The sequence below is a fragment of the Plectropomus leopardus genome, chromosome 8, assembly GCF_026936395.1.
Source record: "Plectropomus leopardus strain MGB_pleo_1.0 chromosome 8, ASM2693639v1, whole genome shotgun sequence".
In the NCBI taxonomy this organism is placed as follows: Eukaryota; Metazoa; Chordata; class Actinopteri; order Perciformes; family Serranidae; genus Plectropomus; species Plectropomus leopardus.
Window position 1 is genome coordinate 8,318,399 of NC_142183.1, and position 22,124 is coordinate 8,340,522.

The 22,124-nt window shown below is 39.9% G+C and overlaps 1 protein-coding gene across 2 annotated transcripts in view; it reads left to right on the top strand.

Annotated features, from left to right (window-relative positions):
- pdgfc (platelet derived growth factor c) overlaps positions 1-21,323 on the top strand; it is a 65,927-nt gene extending 44,604 nt beyond the window's left edge. The window contains exons 3-6 of one of the 2 annotated variants that reach the window (XM_042493513.2): positions 3,874-4,054; positions 17,788-17,995; positions 18,236-18,453; positions 20,179-21,323. In XM_042493513.2, coding sequence (XP_042349447.1) covers positions 3,874-4,054; positions 17,788-17,995; positions 18,236-18,453; positions 20,179-20,292 — 721 coding nt within the window. In that variant the 3' untranslated portion in view covers positions 20,293-21,323. Of the gene's footprint in view, positions 1-3,873; positions 4,055-17,787; positions 17,996-18,232; positions 18,454-20,178 lie in introns of both variants that reach the window. The other variant, XM_042493512.2, reaches the window with a different exon arrangement.
- Positions 21,324-22,124: the final 801 nt, after the last annotated feature.

A 22,124-nucleotide genomic window follows, 5' to 3' on the forward strand; every position in this document is an offset into this window, starting at 1 on the left:
GGTGTTATTATACGCCGCAAGAAAGCCCAATGGCACCTGCCACGCCAGCATGACATGTAGACGGCCCGCGTCAGTTGAGAGCACGGCTGGACAGAACCTGTCGCGTCCACATGATACTCCACTGGACAGTGTCAGGTTGAAACACTGCCAGTAACAACACAACATGTGTTTTTTTTATTTTTTCTTCAACACCTTACCATGTGACTATTTTGCCTAAACTTAACCATCTGTGCCCTTGTTGCCTAATAGTAATACTAATACTAATACTAACTAGTATACTAATACTAATAGTAATCGTCTATGCCAGTCGGTGCATTTGTTGATGTCCCAGCATCTGCAGCTGTGCTTGTGTTGCCTAAAATAACCATGTACAGCGTAATCCCACCATGTGCTTGTGTTGATATCACAGTAGTGGCATCCCAGAAAGTTAACAGCAGATGCAGAAGGATACCCATGTAGATGTCCCCCGGAAAGCAGCAGCATGTAACAACTTGAAAACATTTTAAACCCGTACGATGTTGCATTGTGGAGTTAGATCATTAAACTGTTATTTGTGTCCAGGATGTTTTTGGCCGTTCTGAAATCATGGCTCGATTACACACTGGAGCCCTCTTTATAATCACCCCTCCTCTATATCCCAGACAATATTTGTAAGTTGTTGCTGCCTGGTGGCTTGTTTTTCGGCTCTCTCTTCAACTTGGGATGTGTTTGCTTTGTGCTGCTTTGTTAGCTGCTAACAAGAGTCTGTCGCTTTGCAATGGCTTGTTTGTTTCAACGCTATCATCAAACATGCCTTCTCTGTTCCAGAGAACAAAACAGTGCTTACTTTTTACCATTTGAAAGCGAATTTTATGTACTTTTATGACTTTTTTAGTAACTCAAATGCGGCTGGGTGGTTAGTATTTCATTTTTCTGTGGTGTTAGAAACTCATAAAATATTTATTTTTGCTGTATGGACATTAAACTGAATATATTATTTACTAAAGAACACTTTCAGGTTTGCCTTTTCCAATATGTTTGTTTGTGCAGATTACAAACTTCCTGCAGAACTTTCCAAATCAAAGTCAGCATAGTCAGTAAATTTATTGACCTCCCCTCCCCTTCAGTTTATTTAACATCACAGAAAACCCATTTTTAGCCATGCTCATGTCTCTCCATGTTGTTTTATTGAAACCAGCTTGAACTGAATCTGTCAAGCCTGTGCAAAATGTAAACAATGTCCTTGAAATCCAAATATCCGAATTGGCAGCACTGAATGAGAGGTTAGCGTGCCTGTTGACGCAAATGGCAAAGTGATTAATCCCAGACTGTGAAGAGTCAGTGAAACAAGGCTGTATTGAATGCAGTGCAGCCACTGGTCACATACACACACAGACACACACACACGCAGGTATAAATAATAAAGACGTGAACTCCTGAACTGCGTGTCTTAAGTGCTGAGGTTGGTCGATGTTAGCCTTGGCACACCAAAGGAGTCTGGAGCACGGCCATATGCTCCGGCACTTCACAGTGTTTACTGGTATTATGGGTTGGCAGGGTGGCCAGTGAGGAGAGAGACTGTCGTGTAATTACAGGGTCGCAAAGTTAGATCCCCACAACAAGGAAAATGCTGCTTTTATTTATATTTTTCTCAATTGACATTTATATGGTCATTTTGTGTAGTGAAATTCATGACGCTAAATCCCTGAGTCCGTTAACCCCATTATGTTAAAACTAAATGTTATTTCGAAAAGTGCATGTGTTTTTGCAAACACAATATTTGACTTTTAACTACCAATAGCTTCTGCAGTCTCCAGGGATTGTTTATAGTCAGAAAAGTACCGGATAATTTAAACTCTGTTGCAGTACAATTACAGTTGTTAACGGTAAAAATAGGAATACTAGTCTGAATACTCAATATAATAAAGGTTAAATAATAAAAGCACAGTTATTTTCCAACATACCCTCACATAGCTATCATCGACCAGGAAGAGACTCAAAATGACCACAAAGAGATACAAAGGAAGTACACGAATACACAAAACAAATGCTAGCATATGTAAAGGAACCACAAAAAGATACAAAACAACTTCAAAGAGACACAAAACAACAAAAAAGGCACAACTGTAACTCAAAGAGACAAAAAAGGAACACACAGGTATGAAAAGAAACTACAAAGAGACACAAAATGACTGCAAATAGTTGCAAAAGAACTAAAAAGAGACACAAAACAACTATAAATAATCACAAAATTACCAAAATAAATGTACAGATACATACACAAAATGATTGCAGTGAAATACAAAACAAGTACACAGATAACTACTGCAAATGGACACAAAACAACAACAAATAAAACCTTCACAAAGTCTGTGTGTCTCCTGTGTAGGAGAGGTGGCCTTTTGTCTGTGTTGAGGGGCTCAGTGTCTTGTAATCAGCCCGTCATATCTACTCTGTATATATTATAGTATAGTATATATAGTATATTTTGTTCATTTTGATATCCAAAAATAGAAGTCTCTGCAGCACAAAACAGCAACCATATACATTTGATGATTTACGAAGTGAGTGAGCTCTCTCACAGTCACCATGCACAACAGTATAATGAACTCAAGGTTTAATTAAAAGCTATATTTCATTGACATGTAGCATCAGTGTAATAGGCCTGTCAAAAGGCTGCATCAGCAGCTGTAACCGCTAAACAGTGAGAACAGCTGCTCATGCTCCTCCGTCAACCAACCTGAGGTTTGTCCTCAATGCACTGGCAATATCCATTCATTTAATTCAAGCAGTAAATAACAGATACAAATCTCATCTCTCACAGCTCAGATATTATAACTTTTTTTTTTTTTTTAAATTAGGTTAAACCTTTATTTCCCTGGGCAGCTTTATTGATATTAAGAGTCTCACCTTCTAAAGGGCAGAGAAGAGGAGACAGCACCATGGTAAACAATAAAGCTGACAACAACCAAAAATACAATTAAGGTCAAGTGCCTGCTATGAGCAGACCTTGAAAATACTTCTAAAAGACTAAAGTCTCTCAAATCTAAAAACAATGTGTCTTTTTAGTCACAAACTGAAAGATTTTGCAGGGTCACTGTTTGAGATTATTTCCCATCCTGCTCATGATGGAAAACATTATGCCAAACTTCCTTTAAGAAATATGTCTATTCAGCATCGCTTTAATCCCTAAAGATAAACTGCATTTTGAATAGAAATTCTACATTTGCTTTTGTCACATCAACTTGTTACCAGTACTGTTACTTAGCTGCACTATTTTAGTGTTTAGACAACAACAGCACACGGCAAACCAATACTAGGACATGAGCAATTGCACATGCTGGCACAGATGGATAAGATTAGGGTTAGGAGGCTCATGGTGAAGAAAAAGAAACATCACATTCAGACGGGAAGCAAACACCAAATTCCCGCATGAAAATATTAAGTTTGTTGAACCCTTCCGGTAGGCGCCCTCATGCTCCTTGTAACACGTAGTTACCAGCAGCATTTTATCTTATGCTGTTCACAGGCATCATGTGGACACAACTGACCGTGTATACTCATATAATGCCGCCTGTCTGATTCAGGCTGCACAGCAGGTGTTGTTTGGCCGTCTGCCGGCGTATAATAACACCGCGACCAGTTCTACCCAACCGTGTCGTCAGCTGATGCCATTAAGAGGCATATCATGCGGACACAAAAGGTGGCTTTTGGCATAAGGATCATATGCTGTAAACACTGGAATAACAACAGATCACCATACACCAAACGATCAAGATCACTGGATTGTGCATCTACTGCAGTCAAACATTACTGATTTTATTCCAACATTGGAAATTTGTCTGCATCAGTTAAATAACACTGCACTGCACTTTGTCTGTCAAACTCTTCCAGGTACGACTTTGTGGAGATGGAGGATCCAGCTGAGAAGACCATCCTGGGTCGCTGGTGTGGGTCACAGTCTGTACCAGCCAGTCACACTTCCAAAGGCAGTCAGATCAGGATCCGCTTCATGTCCGATGAGTACTTCCCATCTGAGCCTGGATTCTGCATCCACTACTCCCTTCTTCCTGTGGTACGTACAGTGTCCATAGTCAGATGGTTTTCAGTGACCTAAAATGCACTTTGCATGTGGACAAAATGCCAAAATGCATTAAAGACATTTACAAAAATATCCTCGTCCATGTAGACAGGGCCTAAAAATGTGCATTGTGAGTTGAACGCTGAGCTTCCAAAGGATTTCTCTGCTTCTATCTCAGACTTCAGGGTGTTTACATGTAAGCAATGCCTCCCACCACAATTAAAATCGTTTGCTTGTTGCATAACGCAGCGGCATAATTTGCAATCATTCGTTTCTGCTTATGTGTCGGTTTGAAGCATCGCTGGGGAGAAATTATGTCTAAGCACTTCAGAACATCTGGCACCTGTACTATCATTTATTTTAGTTATGGTAAAACTCACAAGACGAGGCAGCTCACAAACCAACAAAACAAAATCTCCACAATCTCTGCAATACCTTCAAAGATTAAACTGGGATTTTTTTTGTTATGAACCCTGGAATAGTTCAAAACAGGAAGCAAAAAATCAGTTTATTTTCACTTCAAATGGTTTAAACTGTAATTTTCTCATTTTCTGGGGATAGTGGTGTTTCCATTATAAGTAATCAAACTCTTTTGTTCTATATTACTGTTCTATATAAAAGCATATATCCCGTGAACCTGCTTTGTACCTTTAGATCTGACAGCCGAGGTGTCGCCATGTCACTCAGGGTGTTGCTTGACACTGAGATGGAGAAAAATAAGTGGCTTCACATTCACAAAGAGGTCCTCTGACCCTCGGGGGGGATTCATTCAAGCCCCTGAAATGAAAGTAGGAATTAAGTGATAGAAGTGCTTTTAGTGTGGAAATTGGTCACGCTGTTGTCTGTTTCATTTTCTCTCGTTTCTCGTTTATCATCACACACAGAAAGTAATACCCCTTTTATGTGTTTTTACAGCACCCTACGTCACAAAGATACACACATTGTTTTACTCTAGTCTGAATATATTCCTAGCAACAAATCAACCTGCCCAGCTTTCTGCTCTTTCCTGATATTTATCTTGTCTTTGCATGTAAAGTAAATGATAATCTTTATTGCCATTCACCTTTTAGACTTTTGGTGCATAAACACACATTAAAATTTAAACTTGAGCAACAATGTAGCCTTGAGGATGAGTCAGAAGTGTGATTGTGTACTATTATGACAATGAAAGTAATAAATAGAGAGACGTAATGAAAAAGTACACCTGTACCTTTTTAATAGTCCTTAACCCTAACCTGTCCCTTCATGGGTTTTTCTCTAACTTCCATCATACATGTAAGAAGTTTCTCATACATGAAGTATAGAATGGAAATAACATTTTAAAAAAGTATGAATACAATGTTATATTTCTAGCTAAGTTGAGCGCCTCCTCGCAGGCCTCAAACATAACATGCCCTGCACCATTCATCCGAGCAACAGAGAGCTCCACAGATAAAATCTCAATTAAAGAATAAATCCACTGTTGAATAGAACGAGTGTGTGGCGGCTGCCACCACCTGACCGACAACATTTCTTTAGCAACAGTGCATGATGATAACCACAGCAGCCTTTGACTGCAGCTAAAGCTCTTCTTTGAATCATCGTTTAGTAGCACACATGCTGGAGAGCAGTCTTGTTTTGTTATTTGTTCCCAAAACATTTTAACTGATCGAAGAGTCCCCAATAAATTTAAATCACACAGGGCGCAGTTTGGAGAAGTAGATATATTCATCATATTATATCGCTTTGGTATCAAATAAATCTGATATATGATATTAAAGTTTGTTAATTATTGTTTTTTTTTTTGTTAATTATTTAAATTTTGTGAAGAATAGGAAACTTTTTCCCAAAATCTCCAGTCTCAGATTCCAAAATCTTTAAGACACCAATCAGAGTTTGTGTTCTAACAAAGTGTTATGAAATGATGAGACCTGTCCTTAAATTAATCCTGATCATTTCTTAATTAGATTCATTATTGGATGAATAACAAGTTGGCAGTCACTTAAGATATTTGCAGCCTGCATAGCAGAACATAGCATAAAAAATATATTAGCTAAATACAGATCTTCATCAGAGTATACTGTGAGCACGAAAAGTGACTGACAGAGAGAGACGCTCTCATCAGCTTCTTCTTTTCATGCCTCATGACCTCCCACTTCACTTGAGTTGGACATTAACCCGATAATCATGATAAATTGCCATTTTGTTTCTCTTCATTCATTCAGCCTGACGTGTTTGTGGTTTTTGTCAGGAGGAAGGTTTTGCCCAAACCAATGAGTCACGATTGATGTATTTGTCTTGCTGATCTCATTTTCAGTTGACACAGAAGCTGCAGTAGTGGCTGACAAAAGACATTTTAAGCGTTTTTATTTCCACAACAACTTGTGCAGCTGCATCAGACCCAGTTATAGGCTACTTGTTGTCATTCTTGTGGCCATTCTGTCACCGTGTTTCATTAATATATCAAGCTCTGATAAGTTGATTGGTTTTGTTTTGCAACTAAGGGACATATTTAGTCTGATATGAAACAGAATTGTCAACTCATTACACTCTGTTTCCATCTTCAGTCTTACACTGCATCCACTTTAACCGATTCCATGGGGGAGGGGGGTTTGATTGAGAGATTGCAAGAGACCAACATATCCGCCTGAATCTAATATCAGTGGACACATTTACATGGAGCCTACTTATCTGATTGGAAAAGGTTTAAAAGCCCAAAAAGGTTTAACATGATTCATATAAACTACTAAATCAGTTAAACAGGCCCAAACTGACTTAAATTTCAATCGATTACAAAAGGGTAATTCAAACCCTTTTCATGAACCGATCAAAAGAAAATTTGTATCATGTAAACAACAAAGCTGGTTATTTCCTGCTGTGTTTTTTCTGCACATGCTCCGTCCTTACATAAGGGGACGTGATGACGTACATTTCACTTCCAGAAAATGGCAGCTTCAGAGGAGAAGTGATCTACAGTTTGTTGTTCATCCAAACTCTTAAATCAATCAAACAAACAGCAAATACTGCGCTGAACAGACAATAAATGTCAATTTTAGTTGGAAGTCTTTACTGAATAGCAGCATCTTGGGGCCCAGTATATAGTCATTATTGACGACGCTGATGAAGACCGTTGGTTAAAACATGTTCATTGTGTTGCTGTCATAGGCCCAGAATTAAGCATCTAAAAAGGACATTATTGTGTGCTGACGGTCAGTTTTGTCGTACTCTAGTTATTATTATACCAGCTAGTTCTCACTCCAAGCTCGTGAAATAGTGTTGCTTTGTCAGTGCTTTCAGTGTACAAGTGTGATGCCAAAAGCCACCCTCTGCATCCAACCAGAGCGGTGTCGCTTGAGAACACGGTTGACCGGGATTGGTCGCATGTGCCTGAAACACTGAAGAACAGCGTCAGGTAATAACGCTGCTGGTAACCACATAATGAAAGGAGCGCAAGTGCGATTATAAGGCAGGGAGGTGGATGCTTCCCATAAACAATTGACTTTTGTGTAAGAATTTGAGTTTGTTTACCATGTGCCTTTTTTGCCTAATCCTAACCATCATGACAGTCCACGCTGTTGTATAAACATAAGGACCGTGCTGCTTCATCCCACCATGTGAATTTGTTGACATCACAGTAATGACATTATCCCGCCACCTGCATATGTTGACATCGCGGTAACGGTATCCCAGAGCGTAAAGAGTTGACGCAAGAGGATACTTAAAACGTCATAAGTAGACACGAAAGGTCACTGACAGAGCGGCACCATGTGATGAGTTAGGGTGTTGATTATACACCTGTTGCTTTGGCGCACTGCTTGACAACAGTTTGACAATGATGTCAGACCCACTCCTGGAGGTGATTGGCTAATCGAGTCTCTCCACCTAGCTTTTTTAATTTAACCAAGAAACCGCCGTGTTATGTCAATACGGCAGATGAATCAACCAACTCAAACTCTGTGAAGTGGGCGGATTCAAAGGTCGGGACCCAGGCGAAAGAAAACAACTATCTATAAGCAAATGAAATTGCTGAAGGAACCCAAACTGCAGGCGGTGATTCAGAGGTCAAGAACATTATTTTACCAAAAAAACTAAAGTTCTGTGGCTCCAGTCTTTGAATGTTAACTTTATCAGTGAGATAGCGCGGCTCACAGAAATACTTGCATAACTACTGTAAAAAATGTATGAAAACGTATCAGAAAAAAACTTCTGTGCCTTTCCACTTCCAACCATCTTTGTCTTGATCCATCCTCTCTCTATTCCTCATTCTCTTTCACTCTTTTTTCTGTCCTGGTCTTTGGACCACACACACGCACACAGAATCCCTTCGTCCCCGCTGCCTTCACTGACAAAAGCCCCGAGATAAACTGAAGAGACGACTGCCGTGTTTTAACCTGTCATGTTTTAGTTCTGTTCACTTGCTTTAAGTAAACAGCTCTACTGCTCATTAATCCCTAATGGCCTGCAGCACTGTGAAATCTGACAAGCACAAATAGGCAACTGAGGTCACTGATGGCTCTTTGTATTCTGTCGGCAACTTTTCTCTTCTGCTTCAAAAGCTTTTTTGTCCTTTTATTCCTCACACAAAACACAGTATTATTGCATTCTTTCTTCACCCTTAAAACCCAAAACAACTGAAAACATACTGAGTCTTGCTAAGAATCAAAGCTGTATTTCATATATAACACGTATGTTACAAGTGAGAAGATAATCATGGCATGTTTTAGCGCCTTACGGTAGAGTCAATTCCTTAGGTTCAGCTATTAGACTGCTAAGTTACTGAACAGAAGGTGGTGATGATAATCTTTGTTCTGGGAATCAATCGTATTAAATTGTGCCGTATATTTACCACCAACAGACTGCAGTGGATTGTGATGTTTGAGCAACAAGCTAAGCCTTGCTCTATCTAATGGAGATGGATTAATCCAATAAGACACTGTTTCAAAGAGTTATTCAATTCCAAAATCCCATAAATGGAGGGAAGTGCCATCTGATGACCAATTTCCACAGCTGCTCTTTTTATTTGAGCAGCAGTCTGTGCTACGGCAAAGTTTTTAGAGGGTGCTGCATTCATTTTACACGTTAAACATCTTAAAAACTAGTTTGGGTGTCATTTTAAGTGTCTTTATTAGTGTTGATATGATACAGCATATTAGTGCCATCAAGCCAAGTAACATTTCATCACTTTAAGCCCACGATCAAAACGTTTTCTCAAAGGGTTTCATCATTTTGGGGCAAATTCTGTCAGAATGGTATGGGAGGTGGGCAGAAACACAAAAGTGATAACCAACTGAAATGCTGAAATGGACCCGACCTGCAAACTGATAAATTGATCAATTTCACGGGCACAATTATCAAGACTGAGGAGTGACACAAGGACAGAGACAACAGAGTTATGCAGTCCAAAATCCCAGAAATGATTTAGCATTTCAGCACTTCACTGGTGTGAATGAGAGCACATTCATGATCCGCCCTGATCGCCTCTCTAGGACTTTTTTTTTCTTTGTTTGAGTTTTCTTTCCATGTTTTAGTTTGTTCCTCACTCCTCCTCTCATTTCAGATCACTTCACTTCCTGCCCTTGTGTTTTCCCGCCAATTTCCATTGTCTGCTGTGCTCCGATTAGTCTCACCTGTCCCTCACCAGTCCTGCAGTCAGCTCACCTGTTGTCACTCTCCCAATTAGTGTTTCCCTACTTGTAGCTGCCCAGTTCCTCTGTTCTGTGTCAGTTTTTCATTTTTGGTTCATAGTTCTGTTGTCTGAGCATGAGTAGAGAATAATCACTCAAAGGGAAAAAACATGACCTCCAGAGGAGTTTAGGGCAGATCATTAGAAGCTAAGCTGACATTTAAATCATGCCGGGCATATTTACAGTGTGGCATCTCCATTTTAAATATAACACTAATGAAGGGTATTTCTGGCATATTTACATTAAAAGTCACTTCTGATTTTTGGCGATAATATTGTGGAATACAGGATCAAAGTACACATGTGCAGCATCCCTTTTTGGCTCGCATGGACCATATGAGCATTAAAAGCATTATCTTTCTTTGGATTATTTTTTTGTACTCAATTTCTCATCATAGCATCTAGTGAAGGTGTGCTTTTTGTAAGTTTTTACATTTTTATACTATATTATTTCTAAATGATGCTTGTTTTAGTGTACTTTGTTTTAATGGCCTTTAAATCTGAATTACTGTTATGTCTTGTTTTTGAATTTTCCATCTGCACAACAAATTTGACCTTTGGTACTAATAAAGAGACCAAAACTATTGAGTAATACACAATAGAAATCACAAGAAATAACAGTAACATGCAAATACAAGTTAATTTCATTAAATATGACTGGTTTAGAAAATAGGATTTACAAGGTAGACAGGGTAGACACTGCCTAACCTGCACACCCAGTCGCTGCTTCGCTGTTATCCATACTCAAGAGACATTTAAAAAAAGGAGTTAGGTTTGATACCCAGCCCTCTTAATCATCTAGCTAGCTAGTTATGTTATATCATTTAATGCTGTTTGTTAAATAAATATAACATTTTCTGAAATATTTACGTTTGAAAGTAAAACACCCCACAAAGCTGTGGATGTTTTGGGATTTAAAAGTCAAAATTAATTATGTTGAAGTAGAATTAAACTATTCTGTGATGCTCAAATGTCTGCAACTAACCGCATTACGGAATAAGAGACAGCGTTTGTCTTTCATATTTCAACTCTCGAAGGTGTGGAAACCCTGAGGGAGAGAGAGGAAGCTTTGGCCTCCGCACGTTGGGTCCAGCTTCCCTTTGAACTTTGCTGTGACAGAGGAGGAGCACGTTAGAACAGCAGCACTCTGTTTCCTCTGCGGTCGACCGGCAGCTACTGGAACCTCGTGCCACGCAGGGGCCAGCACTTTAGTTTATATTTAAACAAGCAATAATTCCTCCCCACCACTTCCACGGCATGGACAGGGGGAGAGAAGAAATAAGAAGCGGTCTGTAATTCACAGGAAGAGATTTTAGGAAAAGCGAAAGGGCCGAGGCAAAGAGGTTGTTAAAACATAGAAGAGAAGGAGTCTGTTGAGGGGAGCATGAAGGGTGTTGAGTGGTGGGTTAAAGGAGCTAACAAAACATACATCATTGTCTCGCTGAGGTCCCAAACCAGGATTAAACCCCAGTGCTACCTCGGCGTGAAGATCGCTCCACCAGCTTTGTTTATTTTAACGCATTGAAGAGAGTTTTACACACACAGACTTGATAGGACGGCGAGAGTAAGGAGTAAAATCCAAGTAGAAGCAGATGGCAATGACTGGCAAAAGCCGCGCAGGAGGCTTACCGTTGGCATGATAAAACTGCTCCGTTTTTACACCAACCTCAATTGCAGTGTGTGGCGCATAGTGAGAGAAAAAAACACTTTCTTCACGCACAACAGCCCTTGTTGCTTACTCAAAGCTCTCTTGTGCAAGGAAGTGGTTTGCAACTCCATGTGAAAGAGAAGATATTGTTTTCCAGAGCTCTCCCAGGATGCTATTTCAGAAGTTTCATCTCAACATAGTTAGCTGAACCTGTCATTTCAGTTACCAGAAATAAGAGCATGTGGTTGTGCTGTGTAAGAACAAAGAAAGCTGGAAATGAGGTAATCACAGCTTGAGAGCGAGGTTATTTCGTGAGGGGCAGGGGGTTCACAGGGTTTGGCCGCGATAAGAGGTGCATTACCAGCTTTCACACTTTGATCCTGTCATAGGTCATCTAGAAGAACAAAAACACATTCTGCCTCTTATCGTTAAAACAGCAAGTGCTCTTTCCAAAATATACAATTATTTCGATAGAATTGTACTTTGCAATCTTGTTAAATATCCTACCGCTGCCCGTGCATTTCTAAGCATCTGCTTATATAGTAATGTTCACAATAGCACATATTTTGGAACAGTGGTTTAAGCAGATTAACTCCACTGAGTCGGTAATTTCTACTTTCAGTCTGTCTTGGTCTGCTGGCTCAGCTTTTTCATAAGAGATTGACATAAACAGCAACTAACGGGAAACTCCTCTTCTTCATGCAGCTGAAGCATCAAATACCAATTTAGACTGAAGTTTCATACATTGAGGTTAAATTAACAACAGAAAGTTGTCCCTACAAGAATATTTCAACCCCCCCAAATAATCCTTTGTATGTCAATGACTCACCACGTGTTACTTTTAATTCAGAAAGAAAAGTGTGTTTTCTCACATGCCTCCAAGGTGAATGAAGCATCCAAAACCTGAAGAAATAGTTCATAAATTGAAATCATATTAATCCACGTTTGACAACAGCAAAATCATATCAAAACATGCATGTACAAAATCACACAATGCATGCAATGTAATCCAAGTCTCATTTATCTAGTCCAAGTTTTGCAGTCTTTTAAATAGTTCCTGTGAAAAAAAGCATGTGCTTGGGAAGTGCTGAACATACGACTAGATAACTGAGACTATAACAATAATAATAATACATTGGATTTATATAGCACCTTTCAAGAACTCAACGTCGTTTTCGAGACTATGAGACTATGATTTTAATGCGCAAGTTGTGTATGAGTTTGTAAATAGATCACTTCATTACAATTTTGATTCATCAAGAATTTTCTGTTTTTGGATTCTTCGTTCACCATGGAGGAATGTGAATTCACTGAGTGAGTAATTGATGTTCATTTGTAATTTTAATATGAGCTGGGTATGTGCATAATTTTGCCCAAATAAAAGTTCTAATTTAGTCCAAGCTCATTTAAGATCATCACCAGAATCTTGTATTTTACTGAATACTTAGAAATAACAATCAGTGACCTATTATCTCTTTTGCAGCTGCCTTTTTGCCAGTGATTGTATTTTAAGCCAATTCATGATCTTTTCCAAATCATATCCAAGTGTTTTGTTTTTTTCAAAATATTCACTGCATAATAACATATAAACATTATGTATTTGTGGCATGCAGAAACATACAGTTCTGACAAATTCTCTGGCGATTGTGTTGACCACATGGCCTATTTTTTGTAAGAGACTATTAGATTTAGGACATTCCTTACACAGTGTACCTGTCTTTTAAGTGTCAGCTTTAAGGAAACAAGCAGTTTTGCACATGTATGCCTTTCGTTTCCTACTGTCGGGGCAACCTAGACACAAAAAAAATACCTGCAGCAATACCTGCAGCAGGACCTGGATTGACCTGTTGCCACAGTGGTGGATCTACATCTGTCATCTCAATGTGTCAAACCAGCATCCTGTCTGTTTCATGTCACTTGTGTGTAAATCTTCTATTTATATGTCCTTTAAACTGCCTTTGACACATATATGGCAACAAATGAACTTTTTAGTTATGATGATTCAAAATTACTCCTCTTTTTTTGGTGTACTTACTAAAAATCAGTCGTATTGGTTTCAATATGTCAAATCACAGATATAGAATTATTCATTTTTGTTCAAATTATTCCATTGCTGCTCCAATACTGTGTGTCCAAGCATCAAGTTTTTATGTGCAAATGTGACACATGGACGCTTGCTGAATCCATGCCATCCAGAAGTCGGTGGTCTGTTTAAGTACTTTGTTTGTGAATTTCTTAAACGGGAGCTCTCATCTGTTACTTATAGTTTAATTCACACCATCTTGATGCGTCTCTGAAGGATTGCTTGGCTTCTCTATCTAAAGTAAAGCTTGCAGAGCGCCGCTAATTGGGGGAGTGTTGCACCATCGACATTCACAAGCTGTTAATGGCTTCCAGTCCACGCTGTAAGCCACTGCCAAGGCTCAACTAATAAGAATCACAGCTCTCCTGTTGTCTGGAAATACAGCGCTGCTCAGAGAAAGAACTGCTCAATATACTCTTAATAAATATGACCAGTCCTTTCTCCACAAATATTCCTTTAACATTTGGGTCTGTTTATCCCAGTAGGTGCCGAATAAACCAAAGATATGCTCAGTGGTTATGAGGGCAGCCTCATTAGAATGAGTCAAATCAGTGGTACGAACGCAGCTGCACATCAGCTGTATTTTTGTAGCCTGTGGCACAGCCATGTCAAACCACTGGCATCTTATTTTAAAATCCATGCCAAAGAGACTTGCAGTTAAATTGTACTGCATGGACTTAGACTGTCAATAAATCTCATGGCTGCTTCTTGTGTTACACCTATTACACAATGTACAAATGCCAATACATTATATGTTTTACTGATTATCTGCCTTTCCATTGTCTGCAGTCAAGCTTAAAGGACTATCTTTTATCCAGTAAACATTTTGAAATAAATTACATGAGACACTTGATGGATAACTTTCAGCCCAGTTTCCAGTGCAGGCCACTGTTTAAGACCAAGAAACAACAAAATGGGATGTTTTTGAGCAAGACATTGGTGGCATTTCCAACCGCGGTTGTGCCACCAAAAGTTGGTGTTTTTTTTAGCAAGACATCTGTGGTATTTCAAGTTACAATTGGGCCTCCAAAAGTGGATGTTTGTAAGTTAGACATCGTCAGCATTTCCAGTGGCAATTGTGCCACCAAAAACTGGTTAGATTTTTTGCAAGACATTTGGGGCATTTGAAGTTGTAATTGTGCTACCAAAGTCTGTATTTTTAGCAAACATTGGTGGCATTTCCAGCAGCCATTGGGCAGTCAAAAGTTGGTGTTTTTGAGTTAAAACATTGCCAGCATTTTCAGGGTGTGTTTTTTTAACTAGACACTGGCTCTTCAAGTGATGATTGTGCTACCAAAAGCGGGTTTTTTTCAGCCAGACATTGGTGGCACATCAAACGGCAATGGTACCACTACACCTGTTTACTTTGGGTTTTTTTTAGGGGACATCGGCCAAATTTCGAGCTGTGATTGTGCCACCAAAAGCAGGTGTTTTTAAGTGAGACATTGGCAGCCTTTTCAGCCATGATTGTGCCACCAAAACTGGTTGTTTTTGGCAAGGCATAATCAGCATTTCCAGCTGTGATTGAGCCACCCAAAGCTGATGTTTAGCTAGACATCAGTGGCATTTCAAACAATTGTGCCACGTCACCTGGTGTTTTTTTCTGGAGGCATCAGCCACATTTCGAGCAGCGATTGTGCCGCTAAAAGCTGGTGTCTTTAAGCTGGACATCCCAGCATTTCAAGCAGCAATTTTGTGACCAAAAGCGGATGTTTTCAGCCAAGCCGTGATCTTTTTTGCACCAAAAATTTTTGGGCCTAAAGATACCCACACATTACCCACAGCATTGTTGAAACCTAAAGAAATGTACAAATTTCCAGCTAACCACTGCATAGTAATGCACAAATGTTATCTGGTTTGGAGAAACATACAATGCCAACATATTTCTGGGGATTTGGTTGTAACTTGTGCCCAGGTGGTTTTATAGTGACATGTATACTAAGGCTTTAGCATAAGTAGTAAGTAGTAAATGAGAGTGAAACCACAAATCTTTGCAGTGTTAGTGCCACGGCCTCTGAGGGAAGGAAAACTTTTCTAACCCCCATTTCTCACTGGATCCCTTTCAAAGGGATGATACAGATTCCTGGAATCATTTTTTTCTTTTCAAACACTTCTGCCCCAAAAGCTTAGAGACGCAGCTGCCAGGAGCCGATGTTTTCAATGCACCACAAGCTTTTTTATTTTTTGTAAGTGTCACAATGTTGCTTTCTAACTGTCAGTCACATAAGATTAGAGAGACCAGCGAGCTGACATGTTGGACAAACGCAGCGTCACAGGACTGAAAGGTTTAACAGATTAGCCTCTTCTCTCGTGGGAAGACCAACACCCCAGGTATCAATCTTCTCTGTCTGCACGCTGCAGCCTGGAGGGCTGGGAGCTTGAAACAAATAATGCTGCCTGCCTGGGAGAGCTAAAGGGACAAATGTTGTTATGCAAAGTGGGCAGAGGAGGTGACAGAGATGAGATCACATTTGACAGCTTAAAAAATGATGCCATTAATTCACCGTTGCCTCTCGACTTCAGTGTAAGGAAATATTTCAGATAAAGTCAATATCATGTGGGCCTCATTGGAGTTCAGATGCTTGAGACCTTGCTATCCTTTTAAACAAGAGATTATAAGTGGAGTCTTATCATTTTATGCAGGATAAGAGACTTAAGCTGAGGCAGACACACACGGGCCCTCTCTCATTACCAGGGCGTCAAACACAGCAGTCTGGTCAGTGGCCCTTGGCTTCTGTTACCATCGTACGTGTCTGTATGAGACCCATCGGGGTGCAATTACAGAAGGAGCGAAAAAGTACGAGTAAGGCAGGAGAGTGGGAGAGGTGATGGATAGGTTTCACACACACCAGACTTTCACTAAGGAGATCGGTGGTCCTTTACCGTGAGAAACCAGAGGGCAACTTCAAACACGTCATACAGTTACTGGCACGCATCGTGTGAAATAGTCATCACATGGCATACTTGACAGAAATGTAGTTGTTTTAACCAAAAACATGATTGTTTTTCTAAATCTACCCAATAGGCTTTGTTGCCTAAACCTTAAGTAATTTTGGTGGCAAAACCTACATTTCATGTGAAGACAGAAGTTTATTTTCAAAGGCACTGTAGCGTGTAATGAGCGAAAATTGACACGGAAACTGACAAAGTTTGAACAAGAGAGCCACTGATGCATGCTATTGTTTCAACAGCCCAAAATTCCAATGCCCCATTTGTCTGAAAATAGACACTCCCTGCAGTTAGTTTTAGTTTCCCAGTGGTATTTAAACCACTGATTCCAGGTGATTTTACCAACTCTTTGCAGTGTTTCCCAGCAACGTTTGAACAACCAAACTCAAGTGGTTTTCACCAGCCTCTCCTTACGTTTCCAGGGACTTTTGTGCCACTAAATTTGGGTGTTTTAAGCTCAAACATGGTCTTTACCTTAACCATAACTGTGTTTTTTGTGCTTAAACCTTGCCACAACTTTATCACATGTATGTAACATATACAATGTGTGAGCAACAGTTCTTTGGAGCAGTGGTCATATGTTTTTGGGAGAACTTTCTTCCAGAGAATTTGGCTTTTGGTTTAATGGGACAATTTTGGGCTAACAAGGTTTCAGAATTTGGGCTGTCAGAAGAATAGGCAGTCCCCCATTGGCCAAACTGCTGTATTAAATGAGTTGGGAGAACTCTGTATATCAACAACTGAATACAATTTAAACTGGAAATATCTACAGATGTGTATTTATCTGTCGGTTTTCTACTTCCCCACTAGTTCTTAGACTCAGGTGTTTATCCAGTTTATTAGCCAGTGTAGGAACATTTTTTGAAAATATCAGCCTGTCTGTAATCAGGAGCTTTAGTCACAGCTCCTCCACACATTAACGTCCAACACATAGAACTTAAATGAGGTCCCAGCTGACCTGGACAGTCATGGTTTCTGTTTAAATCCACTCAGGTCCAAACCACTGTAGCATTTAATGAGCCTGAACCCAATTTAAACCCACATTTTTTACCATGACATAAACTCTACCAGTGTCAGACTCCTCTTCTTTTTATAGCTTTATGCTATTTCACATTGCAGAAATAAAACACGTCACGTCACCTCTGACAAAGTTCTTCCTTCTGTGTAATTTTCCTGTTTAGTATTCGTTACCTAGAGCAAGCTTTCGAGCTCTTAAATGTCACAGAAAGTTTCTGCTCTGTGACTATCCTGAAGCATTTGATGCAATAAGGTGCTTTTGGGTGTAGAAGCTACATCTTGTTACTTTATGGACAAATAGTGTATTTACTGAATAAATGACCTTTCCTCTCCGTCTCTCTCCATCTCGTCTGCTGGTTTTCCCGCAGAGTGTGTCAGAGCCAGAAGTCCCTGCAGTTCTCCCTCCCTCCCAGCAGGGTATAGAGGAGTTGTCAGACGCTGTGGCGGGCCTGAGCACTGTGGAGGAGGTCATGAAGTACCTGGAGCCGGAGCGATGGCAGCTGGATATGGAGGAGTTGTACAAACCTACATGGCATGTGCTGGGGAAATCCTTCATCCATAATAAGAAGGCCAGAGGTAGGACACTTTTACACTTGTGCATCATAATTGAGGCAAAATACAGAAGTTAAAAATACAATATGATAGTTACAAGAGATACAAGAGTCATGCATCATCAAAAGCAGTAATATTTTAAAATGTGTGATCTTAGAAGAGCCATTGAATATCATGCACATTAAAAGTGTTATTTGTGAAAGTTGAAAAGTTTTTTTTCGCCAGAAGTGATTGTGATCATGTCTTCTCTGCGTATTTGAGGAGGAGCCGATCTCAATCTGTTGAGGGAGGAAGTTCGACTGTACAGCTGCACCCCACGCAACTTCTCTGTATCCTTGCGTGAGGAGCTGAAGAGGACAGATGCCATTTTCTGGCCAAGCTGCCTCCTGGTGAAGCGCTGTGGCGGAAACTGTGCCTGCTGCTCTCACCGCTGCTATGACTGCCAGTGTGTTCCCGCCAGGGTCACGAAGAAATACCATGAGGTGAACATCAAGTCTGTCATGAAATATGAGGAATATGTAATCTGTTTGTTCATTTTTAGACATTTACCTATGTTCTCTGAATTTTTAAATGAATGCCATTTCAGAGGTTAAATTAGGACGTTACTGATTAAGAATTTGACTCTGCTTTATTTCCAGCTGGCATAAACTCTGGAGCAATTTTTTGATTTGATGTTTTATGAATTTAACTAGCTGTTACATGTGCACTGGCTTGGAAACCAAATAAACCACATAAAAGCAGTTTGTTTGGAACTATAAAGGATGTGATAATAACTGTAGGAAGACCTGCAGAATCCCGCTCTCAGAAACAAAATAATATCATACTGTAGGATTAGCTTAACTGCAGCATCACACCAGAGTTTAACAACATGGAAGTTCAAATGAGAAAACACAAGGATGTTGCAGCTCGCTTTGTTCAGGGACATCTAGAACTTTTTCCCCTCAAGCAGCAAAAACTGAATTTGGTAATTTTGGCTGATGGTTAAATATTTACCCTTGCAACAACCTGAGACCAAATTATCAGATTAACTACAGTTGTGTGCCTCTGCCAACCAGTCAAGTTGCATCCGTGTCTGTCCAGACTCATGTGTAGCCATGTCAATGCTTCAAATGTGGATGTTGCTGCTATAAAGCCACAGATTCTATAACATGAATGTTTTTCACACATCCTCAACCCTGCAGCACAGAGAGCTATACAGTCAGCACAGTTATTACAGTTAAGATTATTGTTGCTAATTCAGTATCCGACCAAATGTCCTCCATACTGCTCCTGAGTTGTGATGTTGAAAAATGGTCAGAAAAGTGCACAGAACATTGTAATGTCACAGTAACTTGACTTTTGACCATTTGTATATTAAATGTCATCACTTTCATCAGTTTATCTGAGAAATATGTGTAAAAATTTTGTCGTTAGTGTATGAATTATTGAGTTTGAGAGAGTCTTTTGACTACTGAAGTCTAATCAGTTCATCCTCGAGTCCAAATGGATGCCTGTGCCAAGTTTGAGAAAATGCCCTGAGATATCCAGTTTGCAACAATTGGACGGATGTGAGGTCAAAGTGTCCATAACCTTTGACATCTGACCATGAAATGCTACTTAGTTAATCAGGGATTCTAGGTAGAATTTGTGCCAAATTTTAAGAACTTCCCTGAAGACATTCCTGAGATATCACACACACCTTAATAAGGGACATGAGGTCACAGTGACCTTGACCACCAAAATCTGATCAGTTCACTCGTGTGTTTAAGTGGACGTTTGTGCCACATATTAGGAAATTCCCTCGCGTTTTTGAGAATGGGACAGATGATAAGCCTAAAAACATAATCCCTCAAACTGTGATTGCCACCAGCATTTCGGCATAAAAACATTGAATTTGCTGTGCGTATCTTGATATTCTGTGGCCTTTCCTACTTCCAGTATAATATAATAGACTGAATGACATGACATTTGTTGAGCACTTTCATACTTCAATTTGGTATCTAATGTGATTAAATCATCGGTTTTGTCAAAATTATCTTTTTGTGTAAGGGGTCAAGTAAGATTGTCCTTTAGGCCTTCAGTAAAAACCTTTGAAATATGGTAGAAGCAAGAAAAAACTGCATAGGTACACAGACGGGTTTTGTTTCTGAATAACGTACCTGCTGAGCATGCTTTACATGAAATGTTTGACACCCAGCTGTTAACTAAAGCGTCCTCATTTTTTACAGGTTCTACTGTTGAAACACCGAAGCGGTGTCAGAGGCCTGCAGAAGTCCATGACTGATGTGGCCTTGGAGCACCATGAAGAGTGCGCCTGTGTGTGTAAAGATGACTTGGACTGACCTCAGACATGTGTAATAGCTGCCACTGGAACCACACAGGACTTTAGAAATGAACCTCTGCCGCTGTCGCAATGTTCTGTATCTCATCCACTTCCACTGGGAGCTAACAAGATTGTCCCTTTTATCCTGTTGTCCTTTCGCTAATTGGATGAAGCAGAACAGACTGGAATCTAATAAATCTTCCAAATGGATTTGACTGCTGTGGAATACCAATAGTGTGCTCTGAGTGCATTTTAGAGAGACAAAAATTCACCGGAGCAGATCTGGACTATTACCACCGTGCTCTGAAGACTATTTTCTTCAGCTCACAGATAAGAACATTGAGGTGTTTTTGCCTCTTCTTGAGGTCTCTTTTAAAGTTCAGCCAGCGTGGGCTGATAGTGTCACGGAAAATGGGAGCTTCTTTGTTCAAGTACTTTATAATGTGTATAAGTGAGCTGGCTCCAGCTGCCTTACTTCCTCTGCTCCTGTATTATTACCATCATGGCAGAAAAGAAAGGTGCTTTTTCATGAGCAGTTTTCCTTTGCGGCCCTCTTATTTCACCACAGATTAAATCTTCTGCAACAGTATCGCTGACATGCCTTGCTAATGAGACTTTATTATGTGTAAATATTTCATTTACAATTCTTTTCTGTACTATTGTGCCTTTTCTACCAAAGATTCTCAAGAGAAGAAAGACGTTGCACATGTAGAATCAGGTTTCATTCGACCCATCTCAGCAAACTCACATCTGCTTCCTTCAGGAATACCTAGCGTCATGCAATTCTTGCTACATTTGAGATTACGCATATTAAATATTTATTTGCTTGATGAAAGGGAAATTTAGGTCCAAAATGCCTTGTTTGCTACATGTGTCACTGTACAGTACTATTAGCAGTTTTCATTCTTTGTCATTTTACATTGCCATTGTGTCATGGATGTTTTGTTTTTTTCATTTTCTGTATGCCAAAGTTATTTATCTCTACTTTTGCAATAACTGTTTGTGTAATTCAGTGTACTGAACATCAAAAATAAATTCTTCCATTTCTAATTGGAGGTACAGTACTTGGGACTGCTGAGCAAACTCAACAGAGAAAACTTAAACAATCACAGAGAACAAAAGCAAGCCCAACTAAATGATTGCACTTACGTAAAGCAAAAGGTATCCAATGCTGGACATGTTTTAAAAGATGTCACCGGCTCCTGGGTCGAAGTCCTGTGTTTGTTTGACCAATCCATCCATCCATTTCAAAATGAGTACAGCCATCAGCGGTTGCAGCCTCACAGTAAATGTAAATATGGGTCATAATAAGCTGCTTGCACAGACAGTCAAATTGTTTCTTATATCATCTTAACTTCATATTGCAAGCATTACCTTTAAACCTAAAGAGTAAGAACTTCAAGCTTTATCTATATTTCATTTATTTCACAAGCTCCTTATCAGACACTGAGTAGGGTTGTTCCTTCTCCCCCTCTGCCATCAGGTCACACAGGAGGAGGCTCTCATTTGTCCATCTCACGCTGCTGTCCTGGCCAATTATTCTGATCTAATGTGCGCCCTGGCAGGCATCTGCGGTGACGCCAGATGCTACTGCATAAACCCGCCGGCTCCCGCTTCCCAGTGTGGTTTTCGTAATATTAAACAGACTGCCTTCCTTAGTTGGTGCAGTTTTTCTTTTCAGAGGAAACCTCACTGCATTGGCACAAGATGTGACACAGCATGGGCAGTTGGTCTGCTTCTTAGCATGTTTGTGTATGCGTGAGTGTGTGTGTGTGACTACAAGCCACCGCTTGACGCTTCCACCCTTCACCCACATGTCCCCCGCCTGCTCACTGCCTCCTTCCTTGTGAA